General features: G+C 36.3%; 1 protein-coding gene across 1 annotated transcript in view; it reads right to left on the bottom strand.

The window, feature by feature from the left end:
* Nucleotides 1–19,962, bottom strand: part of LOC108776987 (synaptogenesis protein syg-2) — a 74,258-nt gene that overhangs the window by 33,705 nt on the left and 20,591 nt on the right. The window contains 1 exon segment of the mRNA XM_018543760.1: nt 1,577–1,731. Coding sequence (XP_018399262.1) covers nt 1,577–1,731 — 155 coding nt within the window.

Below are 19,962 nucleotides of genomic sequence, written 5' to 3'. Positions count from 1 at the left end.
CCCCCCCTCAACACGGAGACGTACGGTTTTGTGGGCCTTTCTCGGCCCCGGTAAACCGTTAACCTTCTAACGGTAAAGTTTTTTTCAAAACGTATTTAGGAAAGTTCGGTCGGATCCAACTCGACGTTCTGTTTTCATTTTTCATCTAATCAATACACAAAATGGATCAAAAATAAATAATAACACGAAACGTCTTCCTCTGTTTATTTTTATAAATAATATTTGTTAGATATATTTATATAGAAATATTTTTTATTTATATATAAAATATGTTTGTATATTATATGGGTATGAAAGATACATAAGTGAAGAAGACGATATTTGATCCAAACAGATGTTAGAGTCTAATAATATTTTTAAGTAAATTATAATTTCACGCAAAGAAAAGTCGGGAGTTTCAGGTGAGATTGTTCGCAATGAGCAATATTTTAAATTTATCAGTATCATTATCGAATTGACAATTAATGTGAGAAAAACAATAAAATTTTTAACTGACTTGAAACAATTGCAGTAAAATGAAGAACTTTGCCGTAGGCTTCTCTCTAACATTAAACCTTACAATCCAAAAATTAACTCTTAAATAAATGCCACTGTTTTTAGTCACCCCTGCTTTTCCGAATCGTTTATACGAGCAAACGACGACGAACAGACGCTATGTGGGTCGCCGACATGTTTTCGTCGACGTTGAATCATTTCGCGACGATGGACTTCGAGTTGGCGTGACCTGTTCTCTAGGACGAAACAGGGGTTCCGCCGAATAAGAATTTTATATGTTCGAGATAAGCGATATTACAAATAAAAGTTCGGCGAAACACGACGAGAAGATAATGAAGATCGATCGCTTTGTTGTCGATGATGCTATTAGCGTAGCGCGAACTAGCTGGCGAAGAGGAAGTAACTACGATGAACTATATTTTGTTTTTCATTCCATTTTGGTGAAGGCAGAATAGGAAATTATTTCATGGCTCGCGTCGTTTGTTTCCCTTTCTGCTACCATTTTGCCGACGACACTTGTCGCAACACAACTTTGCTCGCACGATACCACCGTTTTATCAATCGAACCTGAAACGGGTATCGAGTATTGAGCGTTTTTTTGGCACTCGTAACAGCTACGTGAAACCGAATGCGGAAATGGAGTAGTCATTGTACGAAGAAATATGAGTCAATATTTTTACCAAGCAAATCCCTTCAAGTGCTTCGGATTAATTAGTAATTTTTTTTTTTATCGAGAAAGAATTAGATCTGTAGAAAATATTTCTCATAAAATACGTATAGAAAATACGAAGAAACGTGCCACGAGTATTTAAACTGTCCTCTTAATAGCGATTCTTTTAATTCTTTATATGATAATTGTATTTGTAATGCGGTCAGAAACAAAGGATATAATATATCTAAAGTTAAATTTTTTAACTCCATTGTTTAGATTAACGACATATTGAAGATAGAAGGGTAGTAGAGAAGAACTTATAAGAATGATTAAAAATAACTCAAATTGATATAATTAGACATTATAAATTTAACAGTGCAGTGATGGCTGCATTGCACATGTAACGTTTGATTAGCTGTGAAGCCTTACCTTGTCCGTGTGATTGGTGAGCTTTCTGCCGTCCATGTACCAGGATAGTTTGGCCGGTGGTCTTGAGCCCACTGTCATGCAATTAATGTCGTACTTCCGATTGGCGCTGAGGGGCGCGTGCTCGCTGCTGAGTATCGTCACACTCAGTGGCCTCACTGAAACAGGAGAAAGGACGAACATGATCACAAAAGCGCACGGGGTGAGGAAGGGACGGATGTAAAGCGGTCGAGGGCGTTGATGGTGCCTGATCAAAAAGCACGAACAAGAATTGCGGCAGCTGCGGAATTGCGGTGCTTAGAGTGGCCACGGACTTGTACCGCGCCGTCCGCCCCTACCACCCTAATGCGTTTTAAACGAGTGGTACCGCTGCAGTTACCACCCCGAACGTATTGCCGCAAAACCTACACTCTGATAGCTTCGGGGAAGGTAGGGCAGAGTGGCGCGCGCTCACACGGACCGCACCTCTCATAGATTAAGGCTGGTGAGGCGTACGTGTGGCGTTTCACGTTGATTAATTGAGACAAGTATTGAATAGTGTGAACAAAATGGAGTTGAACATCAATCTTTAGCCTAATCGTAAGACGTTAATCGTAACTGCCAGCGCGTAACGATGTTTTTTTTTTTAAACGAGGTTGTCTCCGCAGAGAATCGTATTAACAATTCCTCTTGACTCTTCAAAGTTAACAGATAGGTTTATTATAGATACCTACCAATTATATCTATTCTTTATATATACAAATTTAAATTAGTAGCTTTAACTTTTGTCTCTAATCATATTTTTATTTCTTCCATCTATATAATCAGGATCGTTTTGTTTTTATCAGCTCTATTTTTTCTTTATTGTTTTGGGCTTTTAGAAAATATGGAAAAATTTATAATCATTTTTCAATATCTATATACAATATATTATCAAGTAGGTTGTTAAATCAAACTTTAAAACTTTTATTTAAAACAAATTAAAATTTCAACAAAAATGAAGAAAAATGGTAGTTCGTTGAAAAATGTAAAATTTAGCAATAAGAGAATTAGACTCTTCACCCTCCTTTATTTTAGAAATATTTGAGCGTGAAATTTCACTTATATTAAAAAAGACCGGATTACAGACAGAGGATTAAAATAAACTTAATATTTATTCTTTTTTACGAGTTATAACATTTTGGTTTTTCGAAATTAGTGCCTTTTAGTCAACGTGGATCAAATAGAGAATTATCACAGACCAACAATGAACTGTATTACACACAGATCTTGACGTCAGCTTCAGAGAATTAAACAATGCTAATAATTTTCCTTCTAAATAAACTAGGAGGTAATCATTTTGGATAGTCCCAAATAAAAGTCTCAAGTAAAAATCTTGTAAAAACAATATAATTAACTGTAACGAAAGAGAATTACAATGCTTTCAGGACCAGAAAATCCGCGTATCGACAGAAATTCATTTTGCCTTGGACAAAAAATCAGTTACTTAAAAATCTCATAAGCGGAGCGCGCATACTACCCATGTTTACGAGACACTAAATTGCCCTTCGTGAAGACGATAAATGGCGGTATTGACATCTCGACGAGGGGAACGTGGATGAAGGTGCCGATGTATTTAGTCGCTCGATTCAACCATGAAATAAGTCTCGGGTAAATCACTCGCCGCACCCAGCCCTTCCATCGAATTTAATCGGCAACAGTTCGGCAAAGGAACGTCTTTCTTCGCTGCGTCGGGATAACGGAAAAAGCGCGAAAGCGACGGCACGACGGGGGTAAATTGGAACGAAGGAGCGGGCAGGGGTGAAGGTAGAGAGAGGAGAGATTTTTCATTCAAGCCGCACCACGCCCAGAGAGTCGGGAATTAAACTTTCAGTACGCCGAACTTTTGACTCCAATGAAAAAATTGTTCCCTCTTTCCACCTCTTTCGCGTCCACTATTACCTTCATCTTCGCTATACCTTAATCTACCGACGCTACACAATCACGCTCGCCGCTTCGTCGTGCTCAATCGACATTGGTGCTAAAGGCGCGATTACCAGCATAAGCCACCGGCACTCGAGCGTCTATACAATCGTGTTGCATATTCGCATCACGCAATCTCGTGCTCATGCGGTGAATACGGTACCGTAATTCTGCGTCTTGAACGCTATTCAATTTTCCGATCTTCAACCTTGTTTAAACGCCATTAGATCCTCGGATAATTCGAGACCCTCTCGCAAACGCTGTATCTTGATCACAATTTTTTATCTAACGAATCTATCTTTTAAGAATAGAATTTTTCGACTATAATTTTTACACACAAATATCTATAAAAATTTAGAGTTTATAGATATAGATCTGAATAATAATTTTATAGATCACACATTAAAATAATTCTGTAGGACGCTTAAGCTGGTTTACCCAGAATGCTCAAATTTTTTGCATTGTTCATTATGTTTAAGTATCCTACATAATTATTGTTGCAGTTGACCAAAATTATTTTCAGATCTAACTAAACTTTTACATATTTCAATAAAATCGTTTGAATCAGGGGTATAATCTGATCAAAAATCGGTACTCCCTTTTTCCTTTCGGTGCTTATTACACAGATCTTTCTATCTCATCCATTTTTTTACTCATGTTTATTATTTCGTTATTACAAATAAAGTATCGTGCACACTTTTTGCCTTCTCGTCGTTACGTGAGTGGACTAGGGAAGAGAACATGACCGGGGCAACATTCTTCTCACGTTGTATAAACGTTCGTCAGCTTTTTCACCAGTTGTATTGTATACATCCGACTGATGGTCATGACGAATAGCGCCGTGCGAAAAAGTGCGTCGATGTCCATTAGGTGACCACTGAATACTCATCGAGCAAGCGAACGCATCGTGGTCACACCGAGATGGTCTAATGGGTGTCTGACGGATGATGCGCTCGGATCGGATTTATAAAAATAATGTTACCTCCTCTCTATAGATTCATTAGACGTTTTTATGTTTGCAAATTTACTCGTTAATATTAAATTTTTACGTGTACATTTATTGTTTGTGTCACATATGAAATACACAAAAGATAATTAAATCGATCTTAAATTTTTGTATTGAGTTTTTATATCTATTATAGGTATGTACGAGGAATAATTTATTATGATTGAAATGAAACAACTAATTTTTAAATTTTTTAATTTCCTTCATGTTAGTGAACTAGAAAATCAGTAATTGTAATATTAGATACTATATATTGATTAATTTTATTTGGAAAAGATATCGAAGCATATAATGTCTACCTTAAAATGTAACGCAGGAGTCCTTTTAATTGTTCTTTTAATAGTGTTATACTTTCGATCAGAAAATTCTGTATCATTTCCATAATGAATCTGTATCTTCGGCCAAATAGAAACGAGACTTCATTTCACTTTATTTCATAAAATAAAATTTTAATTGGAAGTCGTTGAAGAAGAGAAAATAGACGATTACAAGAAACCGATAATATAATGGAAAATATCTATCGGAATGCAATTTATTCGATATTAAAGAATACTGATAATTCCAGTTCTGGCAGTTATTGTTTTTACGATAAAAATAAACGTTCATATAATATCTCCACATATCTATTAAAAGTGTCTGACAGCTGCTTAGACAAGCTGTAATTAACGTCAATAAAGAACGTCGATAGGCATTAAGGATGATTGTTCTTTCGGGTTGTCGACAGTCGCGAAAGGATTCGGCACGTTTCGGGTAAGAGGTACGAAACGGTGGAATAAAAACGATACTAACGAGATCGGAGGTGCAAAAAGGGGTTAAAGAGGAAGGGTAGAGAGAGAGAGAGCAGAGTGAGAGAAGCAGAGCCGAAGAAAGAGAGAGAACGAGCGAGTGAGTAACGAACGAGCGGACGAGGTTGAACTTATTGCTATCGCGAATTGAAAATACGTTCGTGCTTAATCCGGCGGGGCTTACGGTCGCGTTTGCATATCCCGGCTGCCTACTTTCGCTCGGATATATCCTGCACCACCATCGGTAGTTTTTGGCGAGTCCGCCGCGCCATCGCGGGTCTTCTCTCTCTCTCTCTCTCTCTCTCTGTTTATTCGTACTCGCTTTATTACGTTCCCGGATTAATGCAAAGTTACAGACAAAAAGGATCGTAGGTATTAAATGTACTGGTGCACGCACCGAAAAACAGAACGGATCCGTATCCGGGCGAATAATGTTACGTAGATGGACCAAAACGGCTACGGCTGCAGTGAGCGGTTAGCTTTTTACCGTGTCGCGAAAAATGTAAAACGATCCCCCTTTAACGTGAACCACGGCCGGCAACACCGTGTGTCATCCTGGACAGGAAGCTGTTCTAACATGACGCACTATGAAAGATGCATGTTAAATGCCTGCCCTTCAACGTGCCTTTTAAATCTCGTCATTTAAATTGCTCATCGCCAAATGTCTGGTTGAAAATAGATGAACCTGAAGATTTCGATTATATCAATCAGAATTTGGATTATTTCAACTAGAATTCTAGTAGATTTAACTAGAAAAAATTCTGATTTGTTGTGTTTACTTTTAACTAATTCTAATTAATCGTAAGACTTAATTTTACAGTCCGTCGAATGTCAAATAGCACTTATGCCGTTACTCAAGTTTTCAAAGAGATTACAATATTTTCTACAAAAGTGATATATTTTGAATTGCTTTTACAAATAAAAAGGAGAATCTTTCTACAGCATTTAGAGTAAGACAATTTTTCTAATTAAAGTTTGAAGAAGAACTTGTTTTATTTTGAATTTATAATTGATCAAAGTAAATATAATATCCGTTATATATTATATATAATGATATTACAAATTATATTATTTTTGATAAATTACTCTGGATTTGTTATGATTTTGTAGAACAATATAAAAATCGTCACAACTTAAAAAAAGCTTTTGTTATCGCATTAATAACTGCATAGAGTGACCCTCTTAGACTGTTATTTGTTTTTAATTTTGACATTCTCTCTCTCGAGAGAGTTCTTTTAAATTTTACTTTTAAAAAATGGTTTTTTAAGGATTGTAAAATGATAAAAATGATATTTGATTAGATTTCTAAAAGTATAGTATTTTTATCAATGTTATTTAATTAGTCAATAATTTTTTATGTTGGAAAATTGTTTATCCTCTTTTCCGAAAAACTGAATATTTTGAGTTGTGTCACTTTTGAAGTAGTGGAACGATATGTTAGGAAAATTAATATTTAAGGCATTATTCGTCTTCTCATTTATCTGCATCTCTACAAATTTATGTTAAAATGCTGTTTTTTTGGTCATATAAGTGAAAACTTAAGCGTAACATAATATTTAGAATTAGAATTAAATTAGTGATATGTAAGAATCATCAGGCTTTAATATTTTTTCAACAATAAAAAACGTGAAAATCAGTCTTATGCAAAAAAATCATATTCAGCTATTTATTATACTTAGGCTTGTACGAATATTAATATTAATATCTCATAAATAATAACCGTCATCGAATTCCTTCAATGCGCTGAAAAGATGTTATGATATTTTAATCACGGTTCTTTTTTATGTAGAAAAGCGCGAATGCGCGAGACTGCAATTAACATTGAAGTTTGTGGAATTGCGATATTACATTGTGCGCATTGACGCTCTAATGAGTAACTCCCAGCAACGCGTCGTGTAAATTTGTTGGCCGACTCTCGTGCATTAGTAGTAACGGACGGGTGGGACGCTAATGAGTAGGCGAGGCAGACCGCCTGAGCGTGGACGCTGTTTGAATAGAGTGGAAGACGAAGTTAACTCGAACTGGGTAGATGAAGAGTCCGCGAAATAGCGCGGTGCGGTGCAGCGGGATTCCGGCGGACAAATTAACAGCGGCGACTCTGATTCTGTTTGCAAGGAATCGCGACCATTGTGAACCACGGGAATCGCAGTGCAATTTCGATCACCGAATTTCACCACGTCCGTCTCCCCTTGTCGAAACACCCATCCGGCTTGAAACTAGCGGACAAGTTTCACGATATTACGGAGGCCACGCGAGACGGCGAGAAGCGTTTCGCTTGTGGTTGGACAAAAGCGTCGTCGTGACTGCGCTTTTATTTGCGTTCATTAGCCATTGCGCGTGTTATGAAACTCTATGTAACGCTGATCGAAAACGGGGGGAAGTTTCTAGAAACTTTGTTCAATGGCCGAGTTCGTAAACCAATTACTCGTTATTTCATCCGTGAAATGATTGCGGCCGCGCCTGTGTAAGTTTCCGCGGACGTACGTATCGATGTTGCTCGTGTAATTTATTTATCTCGCAGTATTTTCCGGTACGCATGGAACGTTCTATAAATCGAGAAATCCGAGAATTTAACGTTACGTAGGGGAGTTTCGTCCCTAGATATCGTACGTGCGAACACTCATAATTCTTCTCAATAGGAAACATTGACGATTATTGTTAACATTTGTTTCACTTTTTCACAGAACTCGACTCGTTCTCGCAGTCTCTTTTTCCTTTTACTATTTACTCGCGGTCGCCAATATGAATTCGATACGGCCAGTGAAATTAACAAACAAAAAAAAAAAACATAAATATCAAGTCGAATAAACATTCCCAGTCAATACAAATATACAAAAATTTACAAAATATACATGTATACACAATCTCTCACTACAAATTTTCGCCAAGGACAGTGACTTTCGGAAATTAAAAATAATTACGTAGACGCGACAGTTACAAACATAGTGAGTGTCCTAATCACTTTCGTTAATGCTCCTTCCGAGTAGCATCTGTCTCGCTCAATGATGATAACCAATAACATTAATCAAGAACGTTTCTCGCCACTCCCGCATGTCGCTCAACGATCCAGCACGAGTCCTCTGGAGCAGTCCTTAGGACATTTACGTTGTCTCGACGATCAGGCTGGCGGCGACCGAGGGGAGGAGTGAGAGAGTCGCGCCAAGGGAACATTTGTAAATGTGCGCTCGTGTATGTACGGGCATTCCTACAGCCGCGAATTGTTCGCGGGTAACGTGGCCTTGTCCCGAGGTCACACGAGACTCACTCGACTTCAGCCGTAGTCTAAGAGGGCTCTCCTGTCTCCTTCAAAAGCACCGTCTCCGGTGTACAATCAAGCTCCCAAGCCCAGTTCGAGGACTCGCGTCTCTTTCTCTTGCGCTCCTTCCTTCTTGCTGTTTCTCGTCTCCGTTTCTTGCCCGTTCTCTCTTCGGCTATCCCCTTTCGTGCCCATCGGGTGGCTTCCCATCAGCGTCTTGTCATCGTTGCCGCTCTCGTCGTGGTACGCTACATGGAGATGCCACAGAGGAAAATGTAGAGGCCATTTAGTCGAAGCTCCTAACTGCGCGCGACTCATATTTTTACCTCATCCCTCTTCTCACTACCCTCGCGCAACTTCTTTCGCATCTCTTCGATGCATTTGCGTCACCCTTTGTAAATTTCTATGCATTTCTCGTGGATAACGTCGTTTGCTAATCCACGAAACCGAGAACTGTGTAAAAGGTCGATAACGCGCAGCGATCTGATTTTGAAATGATTATAAACTGTACGTATTGAGCTTAGACGGAGAGAGAGATACGAGGAATTAAGAACGAAATAATTATAGGAACGCTCATTTAATTTTCAAAAGATCCGCGAAATATTTTTTAATAGAAAATAAATTAGTAATAAATTCACCTAATTATTGAACTTGATCGCGATTTTCCAGAAAATCGCTTTTAAAAATGTAAAATTCAAGATTTTTTTTACTACAAATATAGGATAGCTGAAATTTAATTTTCTCTATAGAGGTTTCTCTGCTTCGTAATATAATACCATATACCTAATTTGAAATTTATGAACTGATAATATTTATATGTCTACATATGTTAAGGGAACTTTAGATAAATTCCAGGAATTACAAAGAGAGAGCGTTTGTTATTCTGGATAAATGTATTGTCTCTGACCACGTCACATAATTTCGCCCACATAATTAATATCTTTATACTGCAGAAATAGGAAACGTTTCCCTGAAAAAGTTATATCCTCTAATAGATGAAGAGAGGAAGAGATCTTCGAATAAAGAAATCGCGGCTAATCTCGGAAAATGATATCGCGGATTCTCGCCGACGTAGTACGCCCGAGAGAGCCGCAAAAACGACCGAGTAGTCACTGATCGGACGGGGAGCAGAGAACGGGCACATCTCCTCTCCCGGGAGTCAGCTTTCCAGCGAACTCTTCCCCGAAGAGTTTCTCAATTTTCAATTCCATGAATACTCGCGTCGCGCGCGCGAACGCGACATTCCCTGCCCAAAATGGCCACCGTGAATCCCATCGTCGATCTTTTTGTCTCGCGTGACTTATCAACCGCGCGCTCGCCAGGAAGGAGGCGCATTGAAAAATCACCGATTCCATTAAAAGTTCAGCGGATTTCTGGGGCTCGGGTTGATTCTCATCCGCCTCACGTCATGACCTAAAAGATCAGCTCGGCGCGACTGAATACTCAGGCCGTGTCGTAGAAAGACTTGATCACCAACGGCCAATCTAAAAGCTGACGGTCGTCAATATTAGTCTTTTTCCCGATTTTTTTTTTTTTTCTTTCCCTTTTTACACCTCTGTCTTTCCCTTCTCTCTATCCGTCCTATCGTGCAATTCATAGGGAATTTCTCCGTTCCTTTCATCATACGAGCCCTTCTTATCCTCACACCCCTCGGCGACCAATTTCCAAGTCTCTCGTACTGTAAATCAGGCCCACCGTTACCCAATTTCGCTGGCTGACTCCATTACCAGCCTGCCCTCTAATTAGTCAGGCTCGATTAGGTTGGGGTGGGCCGAGCCGGGTCGAGCGAGGTAGGTTAGTGTCGGGTTTGTTCTCCATTCCCCTCGAGAGCGCCGATTCAATCCCAAGGTCGTTCTCATCCTCTTTAGAACTTCCATCGCCTCCATATTATACTCGATCTCTTCTGTTTCCATCCCCACTTACTGCAGCGACGCCATTCTGTCGCGTGTAATTCTACTTTCTCCCTCTCTCTCTTATTCACTCACTCACTTACCTTCTCTCCCTTATTTTTCTGCCTTCTTTTCTATTCCGCCCTTTCCATCCTATTCCATTCTTTCTCTTTTTCTCTGTTTCCCCCTTTCGTGGTTTTTCCTCCGTTTTACGTTTTAATGAAGCGATAAAACGCACATATGATTTTGTTTCGTCCGCTGTCCGCGTTTGTTCGCTTTTGATAATCCCTCATTTGTATTGCGCTTGCATCTCGACATTGCGCTCGGCTTTTTGGTGCAGTACCGCTTATAACTCCAGCTAATTAAATTCGCCCGATGTGTATGCATGCAAGTTGGTGATCATACAAACGGTTAATATTGTTACTCTAAATATTCTGTGTATTGTCCAGTACAAAATCGCGAAGGATTAACTTCACACGATTAACCTCGTTTAGCACGATTCATGTGTTGAATTATTCGTTTTGTATAAGATTCGTTCGAGATCGATACGGATAAAAGCTATGTTAAAATCAGAGAAAAATCGACTCTTATTAAGACAACAAAAGTATCAACTTAGCTCTTATAAGTTTAGAATAGCATGTTCGATACGGTAGATTTAATCACAAACCTTAGTCAGACTGATTCATTACATTAATCTTCTCGAGTTTCTCCCATTCTTTTGGTGAAAGACTGACTTTTTTCCACAAGCAATGTTAAAACCTTTCATTTCTCATGTTCATAATTCCGTCAATTCAAATTACGTATATAAAAAAATGTTGCAAAAGGAAGATAAAAAATCATCTCTCTGTATTACGAATATTCACTATCAATGTTAGATAAACAAATTTTTTTATGTCGACATAACAGATTCATGCAGTGTGTAGTATAAACAATATAAAATATTATATTTTAGTATATATATATTTAATATATTTTTTAATATTTCCTATCAATAGATTTATTAATATATTTATGTTATTCATGTAAATACTATCTTAGCAACAGTAAAGACTGGAAATAAAATCGTTACTATCTTAAATTTTGTAGAAAAAACTAATACAAAAATATTTAACCCTTCTGATGTTTATATTTAAATTATTACCTTTATAGAAAGCTAATACTGATCAATCTGTTACTAAAAATAGTAATTAATTATTTATTTTAATTACTGAAATATTATAATAAAAGCGCAATGAAGACCAATGCTTTTAATTTTTGTAATTTTTATAATAATAGAAATGCTTTTAATAAGTAATTATAGGTAATTTTATCGTCTTTTTTAATATTAAATTGGCCAGTATTAGAATTCTGTTATTAAAATAAACTTACATAACATTCGCACACACACACACATACACACAAATTTCTTTTTATACAAGTTACGTCACTTTGAACGTTTAAAATTAATTAGTGCCTTTTAGTCATTAATTAATATAAATTAAATGGGTCTCAATGATCCAATTGTGTTACAGATTTTGACGTCAGCTTCGGAGAATTAATAAATATTTTATTTGCATTTAGAGCATTACGCATTTACGTAATATAATAACTATTTACGGGTTTAAGATATCTTAAAAAGCGCATATAAACATTTAAATTGTTCGCTCGTAAAGATTTCAAAAAGGAACAAAAAGAACATACTTCTGCAAGGTGGAAAGATAAGTTTAAGATGTTGTACTTTACGATTGGCTAGCAGAAAAAAGATACGGCTCGGTTGAATAGCTTCGAACTTTTCAACTACTTCGACGAATAATGAATACAGTTGTTTTTTTCTTAACCGTCGCGACGATGAAGAAGTTTCTTAACGAAATTATCATTACGAGGAGACTTCGCTGTAAGCGACGTTCGCATTAGAGCTCGACAGGAATAACTGAAAAAATGCTCGCGATTATTTTAATTTCGTATACCGCGTGTCGTATCGATGTCCCCTTCGCGTTTCGCGCGGTTTATTTCCATTTCTCACAGCTGCCAGTGAACGTGCGTTCCGATGAAAATAATTCGGGCGATAAACCCCTGCAGGGGTAAAAATATGCCATTACCGGACGCTCCATTTGTAAATGCGACGATTTTCGAGCGCGCAAGCGTTAAATATTAATTTTCTCGAAATAATGGGATTTCAAAACCACGGCACACAACTGAATGTGACACGCGATGTACCGACTGGTGGTTGGTACTTCGGAATTTGCGCAGAAAGACTCGATGAACCGTGAAATAATAATGATCCGCGATTAAACTGCGTTATTCGCAGCCATCGTTCAGCGCGCCGTACGTTTTGATAATTTATTTCGCAACGTTCGTGCGCACCCTCCTGTCACGGTTCATATTAACGGCCGCGGTTTATTTATTATGAAACGTTTGCTAGCTGGCCGAAGGGCCAGATCGATTTACTCTTCGATGGGCATGTCGAAAATACTTTTCATCCATAAATCGCACGAATCCGTTCGAAACATGCTCTTACCTTGATTTCCCTTATAATATTAAACATTGCAATTTTGACATTATATTTTACGTTTAAAAACAATATGCATAAGTACTTATAAATCATGTGAATAATCGAGCATGTCTAAATGATAAGAAACAGGCGATATTTGAATTTCTCAGAGAGAAAGATAAATAAATGGAAAGAATAGTTTTATTGGAGTATCTAAAAAGTTTTATACGCAGATTTGAAAATAATTTTGTTGAAAATAATTAAATAAAGTAGTAATATTAATTGCTCCAAGAATAAATGTAACATTATTAAAATGCCTACGTGAGCTTCTGCAGCTTGCTGCGTTAAATTTATTTATAACGTAACAGATAATTTGCAATCAACTGAAATGTACTTACCAAACAAACAAGGGGTAAACCGCTGATCAAAATCCTGTACACTAATATTAATGCCTAATTTCTGAGCATTACTGCCAAATTTTTTATCTAATATACCCACTAATGCCCACTATAATGTCGAGTAATGCCTACGATGTTTAGTAATACCCATTAAATGCTTAGTAATACCCGCTAATGCCCAGTAATACCTGCTAATGCCTATAGTAATACCCAAATAATGCCCAGTAATACTCGCTAATGTGTAGTAATGCCCAAATAATGCCCAAACAATATTGTTATTAATAAAAAAAATAGAAAATGTAGTAAATTTAATATAAAAAACATAGTTTGAGCATCATTTAATTTGTATCGTGCTGCAGTTTTATATTTTGTCATATATTTCGTCACACTAATAGAAAAAATGTGTTGAATTTAATATAAATTACATGTGCCAAACGGTTCACTCAAATTTTTAGGTTAATTTAACACAAGATGAATTTAAACGGTTATATAAGTATTATATAAAAGAATAAACATAAAAAAGGCACATGTGATTTATACAATGTATAATTAAAAAAATTTTTTTAATTATATATGATGCATTTCTGTATAAAACATTTATTATGTATTTATGCTTGTTATAATATAACATATAATAATGTACACATGTAATATAACATACATAAACTTTTTCTCTTTTTCTCTTTGTAGAGAGTTGACTTATGATAAAAAACCTATATGAACCTATTTTAATATTTATCAATAATTATTAAACAAATATCATAAACATTAAATGAACAAAAGATATTTTCTTTAATATACAAATATAAAAACAAATAGGATAAAGGTTATAGTGATTGACCACGATACAATGATTGATCATTTGCTATAAATTTGCCTACATATTAAAATCCAAGTCAAATTAATAGCTAATTTCACAACATAGTAATAACTAATCTTTACTAACTTCATATATGAATAAAATATTCAATTTACAATCCGTTTTTTACGAGGTAGACTTATATAAGACTCGGGCAGATGAAAATTTGTAAATATTAATAAAAATCTTTTAAAAAATTTTTAACATTTCATTAAATTTATCTCCTTTTCATTTTTTGAATTTTTTTCTTCATTTTAATGGTTTTTATACTAATCACTGTTATTAATAACTATCACTGTGGTCAATAACTATCATTTTCTAAATAAAGTTTCTACTGTTGGAAAAAATGAAAAACATGGTTTTATTCAAAGTTTTTTGTATTTGAACATATTCTTTAAACCTTACTTAACGTTCGCTTTGCATCAAATTCAAATTTCAAATAATTTCAATAGTGATTACATTAAATTTCAGCATTTATATGTGGTCAATCACTGTACTTATTTTCTTCATGTGCCTTATCCGGTTTCCCGGATGTTGGCGATCACTTTGACCATGATTCCCTCGCCATAGTGATTATCCTGGGAATTAAATAAACCAAAGTTGGTTTTTCGTTGCCTTGTTTGGTATACTTTCATATAAAGGACCTACAGTTTAACGCGAACGGCGCTGATTGACGAGGGTATTCGACGCCCTACTGAATCACTGCATACTTTATTCTATATTATTTAGAGATTGCACATACTACGTATAAGGATCATATACTTATTTTCTTATCTCAAGGTTTCTCGCTAGAACTTTTAATTAAGCATGTCAGAAGCGAAAAAATCCATACCGAAAATCTCTACGGATTATATCAAAATAAATAGACGTAACTATAAAATTACACTCTTGTAAATCAATTGAGTATACTTCTAAAATATTCTGAGAACAGTAAAAATAACATAAAAACGAATTGTAAAAATGACTGAGGTCATACGTTTATATTATGACTGCACATGTGTAAAACTTAAGCACTTATATCATAATCATTTCATAGCTGCTTATTGATGTGTCAAGGAAAACTGATAATTTTTTATAGTTTTTTGGAAGTATGCTTAATCAAATTGCACTGGAGTGAAATATTATAGTTATACCAATTTTCTTCAATGTAATCCACAGAAATTTTTAACAAGAATTTCCTTGCTTTTACTATCATAATTCAAGTTTCTTAAGACCAGAAGACTTAACAAATAAAAAATCTAAAGTTCGTAACGTTTTATTAGCTCATACTTTTTATGTATAGCCCCTCTCTAAGTCAGAGTGTTTTAAAATAAAAGAGGTCCGGTTCCGACTAATTAAATTGGTTACCACAACCGATATGGCGGTGTCTCGTGAAATTCCAAATGCGAGGATTGCGCAAAACTATTTTTTGTCCGATTCTCTCTCTCTCTCTCTCTCTCTCCCCCTCTCTCTCTCTTGTTATACAATGTTTCACGAACAGTGCTCAGCTAGCCTGTGGTTTTTTTTCTTATAATCACTGTTACAGACTCGTATGACGAATCACGATCAAAATTGCGAGTAATTATATATAGAATACCCCCACCACCTCCGATTGTAATAAAATTAAGCTCATTCGACGCGTTTTCACTCAAAACAAAAGAATCTGGTGGGAAAACGCAACAATCGATCTTGTGAACCGAGTTATTAAGCATTAAAGTTGACGCCTTTAGGTTAGGAAATCTGTTATTCCGACTCGATATGAGCGCTATATTTTTTTCTATTCTGAATAGTCGTCAATTTTAATGCTTAATTCGATTCACAAGATCGACCATCGCGTTTTTCTGAAATTCTTTCGTTTTGAGTGGAAACGCGTCGAATGAGCCTAATTTTATCACAATCGGAGGTGATGGGGGTATTCTATATAATTACCAAATTATGATTATTACAACGGAATCTTACACATTGACCAACCTGGCACCTGAGATAAGGCGAGCGTTAGCGCCGTTAGCTGATTGCATCACTAATATCACCGTTGATATCCATGGGGTATTTATACCTACTGTACCCATGGATAACGTATCGTGAAATCGCAATCTATAATTTATTTAATATTCACATTTTATTATGTATTGTAAATGTATATTTGGACATAAAACAATTGTCAGTTTAAAAATAAAATGCTCAGTGGTTTCCCACTATAATGTGCATTAATGCCCCCCTATAATGCCTAAGCAATGCCTAATAATACCCAATAATGTTCAGTTATGCCTAAATAATGCCTAGAAATGCCTCGAATCTACACCGCAATGCCCTCAGCGGTTTACCCCTTGTAAACAAAGTTAAAGTAAACGCAAACATATCGATTCTAAATCTGTATCCTCTTCAATGCAAAAGTATGAACTACTTTGAAGCTTACATAAGCATTTTACTTGTGTTAATCTTGTTGGACTCAAAATGATTACGTAGATCTCTTAACATGAGCAATGCTGCAAAAAAATTTGACATTTTAAGCAACCATTTTGAGTATGCTACATAATTATTTTGATCAACCCAATTCATTATCAGATCTATATCTATAGCTAAATTTTTAGAGACATCAGCCGAGTTCAGCAAAATTGTTCCCGTGAATGTATTATATTTAGTCAAAGGGCCGGTAGATTTACTTTTTTTTATACTCAAAAAATTGATTTTATTTTGAGATATGGACTACTTTATATTAATTTAGAAAAAATGTGTGAAGCACTTATACAACATTTTCCATAAAACTCGGTTAAAAATACATTTTTTCACCTTTCTTCATTTGATCTTGTTGAACAGATCGCACAATATCCCATTTATTTTCTCTTGCCGGACAAAGAAAACCCAATCTATCATCAATTTAGCCCGCATAATTCAATCTGTTACAGAACGTTGGTAGATCTTGCGTTGCAACAACGCTAGATCCAGATGAGTTTTCGCGGCCAGGAAATTGCATTTTCCGCGCCACTCTGCGTCGTGAAAGCCTTCGCGGTGTTAAGCGAATACTTTCTTGTTCGTTCGCGATTCGCAATCCATCCGACGTGCAGTCATGCAAATAACATCTTGAACGTATGTCCATAGGAATCGCCCGACCAGTGGGGGGGGGGGGGGGGAGATAGTAGAAAGAACACGCGGGGGTTAGATATAGAGGGTAGAAGGAGGATGGAAAGCATAAAGTCGCGTGGAAATCGCTCTCGTTTGTCGAGTCGTCTGTAAAAGGCGGCGGAGAGAGGCGGACATAAGGCCGCATACCGATAATTCCACGGAGTGCTCCGTGGAATTTATGAGGTTTAATCCTTTGCGGAATCCAAGAGAGGCGGCTCCCCGTCTTCTCCTCATCCACCTCTCGCTACGGGTATACGACGGCTGAAGGGGATGAGTGGGGCCCAGACGGCAGGGGCCACACGCCAGAGACGTCGAGTTCAAAGTGCACGAGGAAGAAAACTCACTCTCTCTCTCTCTCTCTCTCTCTCTCTCTCTCGCGTTCTCCGCCTCACGGGCGAAAGAGCGGACTTTAACGCCGGGCAATAAAACCCGTGGAGTGGCGTAATGCCTATACGAGTGTGATGCCCGCGAGTATAATACCTGGTAGATACGTATACTCCCTCGATCTCCCATAGGTCCGCGTGCGGGCGGACTTGGTGCACTTATTTCCTGCGTTATTCGGCGAAACGTAAAACGGAAATTAAAGCCGATAGACCGGATAACGACTCGGTGTAGATAATTATGTTTCGTTTCGTTCACGTCTTTCCTTTTTGTGGAATTCAGAACTTATTCGCGTATCAACGGCGAGTTTAAATCATCACGGCACGAATTGTGTGAGCATAGTGTGTATATTTTTGTCGCGTGTTTATAAATCGAAGATGCATGAATGAAGACACGTGACACAATTTAATGTTCCAAAGATAACGCCAAAAAAATTTTTAACAATTACTATAGTAAGTAAAATACTGGCGCTGTAAGATTTAATTGTATAGTCTGTAGAATTTATAAAATCTATAAAACTGATAATTGTATTTGTATATTTAAATATAAATATTACAAATATGAATATCACTTTAATTGAAAATAGGATTCTTCTCTTATTTTAAGTCAATTCACTTTTCCATCGATCTCTTCACTTGATATCATTTAATTTCAAGGAATTAAAATGACATAACTTGTATAAAAAAGAATGAATGCTACATGCACGAAAAAAACAATTTTGCTGAAATATCTGAGAATTTAACTAGATACAGATCTAAAAATAATTTTATTGGATTGTCCAAATAATTATGTAATAGAAAACTCATCATAATAAGCAGTGCTGCCAAAAGTTTTGACTTTCTAGCAATCAGTTTGAGCGTCCTACGAAATTATTTTGACGATCCAACAAAATTATTTTCAAATTTGCCTGGTTCAATTCTTAGATATTTTAACCAAACCTTGATTTATAATCAAGGAATGTATAGTCTATACTTATTACAGTCTATTGTATAACTGCGATGCTACCTTTACGATACTTATCGTATTATCGAGATTAAAATCTTATAAATCGAACAAAATGGATCGTGCTGGCCGACGATATTAATAACAAAGACTAAAGCATGCAACGATAGCATGTGGCAATTGTTCGGTGTATATTTGTTAAAGAATGCGTGAAGTAAATAGCGACGTCATTGTTATGCGGAACTCGATGATGCAGCGGTATCGTATATAACGTTCGTGGTGTGATGACGACCTTGTTAAGCACGGTCTGCAGATATAATAAATAAGTTAATGTAGTTGTAAGAATTCTCCAATTACAGTTGAATATTCTCTTCGCATTCAACTATATTTGATCAATTCTGACAATTGTATAACTACGTTGATCCAATTGTAGATCCAGTTTTATCATTCACGTGGCGAGGGTCGAGTAGGAAGAACGCAACGATCGTTTGATATCGTATCATTATTCCTTGAGATGCGGAAAGTACAGAGAGAAATTCACGACAATTTTTCAATTTGTACGCTTAGCACGATAAGTACCCTACGACAAACGATCAGCAAGTTTATTATAAGCGACGAGCGATTATCATTAAGGCGAACATTTCTCGTAATTTATTCATTTGAAATGGAGAAAATAAAATTACAAATTGTGATATTTATCTCTTTACGCTCCTTGCATTCGAGTAGTTCTCATATCACGCTTTAATACAATTGTTTTTAGTTTGTAATTTTAATTTTTTATCAAATTGTTGCGTTCTAATGGTACTGAATATCTGCTGTGAATACATAGTGTGAGCTACAGACTTTTGGTATATTATTACTATTAGTATATTTTTGAAAAGCGCATTGCTATTTAAATATTAACTCACGTTATACCGCACGATAATAGAACGAAGTTGGCGACAACGTTCAATATTTTTCGTCACTCACAGAAGATCGCAAGTATATGAGAGCTATTCCGAAATTTGGGTACATGACGCGCTAATTAGTAAGTAATGTCATAATTAAACCTTGTGTTTCAGTACCTGTGCTTAGCATAAATTCAACGTTAACATTTGAGCAATGTCTTGGAATATATCTCACAAAATTGTTCGATCGAAATCTAATACTCGTCAGTAAGACAACGAATATGTTTTCGGATATTACATTTAGTTTTAGTGCATGAATATTTATCCTCGATTTTAACTCGCATGTACAATATCAGCTTTGTTAAATCGTTTTTTTATGTGGTATTATTTCATTATAAAGTTCGTCAGGATTAATTTTAAGAATGCCACGAAGTATCGCGCGATAGTTATACTCTGATTATCGGTGCGCGATC

This window comes from Cyphomyrmex costatus, unplaced genomic scaffold, assembly GCF_001594065.2.
Source record: "Cyphomyrmex costatus isolate MS0001 unplaced genomic scaffold, Ccosl1.0 scaffold398, whole genome shotgun sequence".
NCBI lineage: Eukaryota > Metazoa > Arthropoda > Insecta > Hymenoptera > Formicidae > Cyphomyrmex > Cyphomyrmex costatus.
This window is presented reverse-complemented; position numbering and strand designations above follow the sequence as displayed.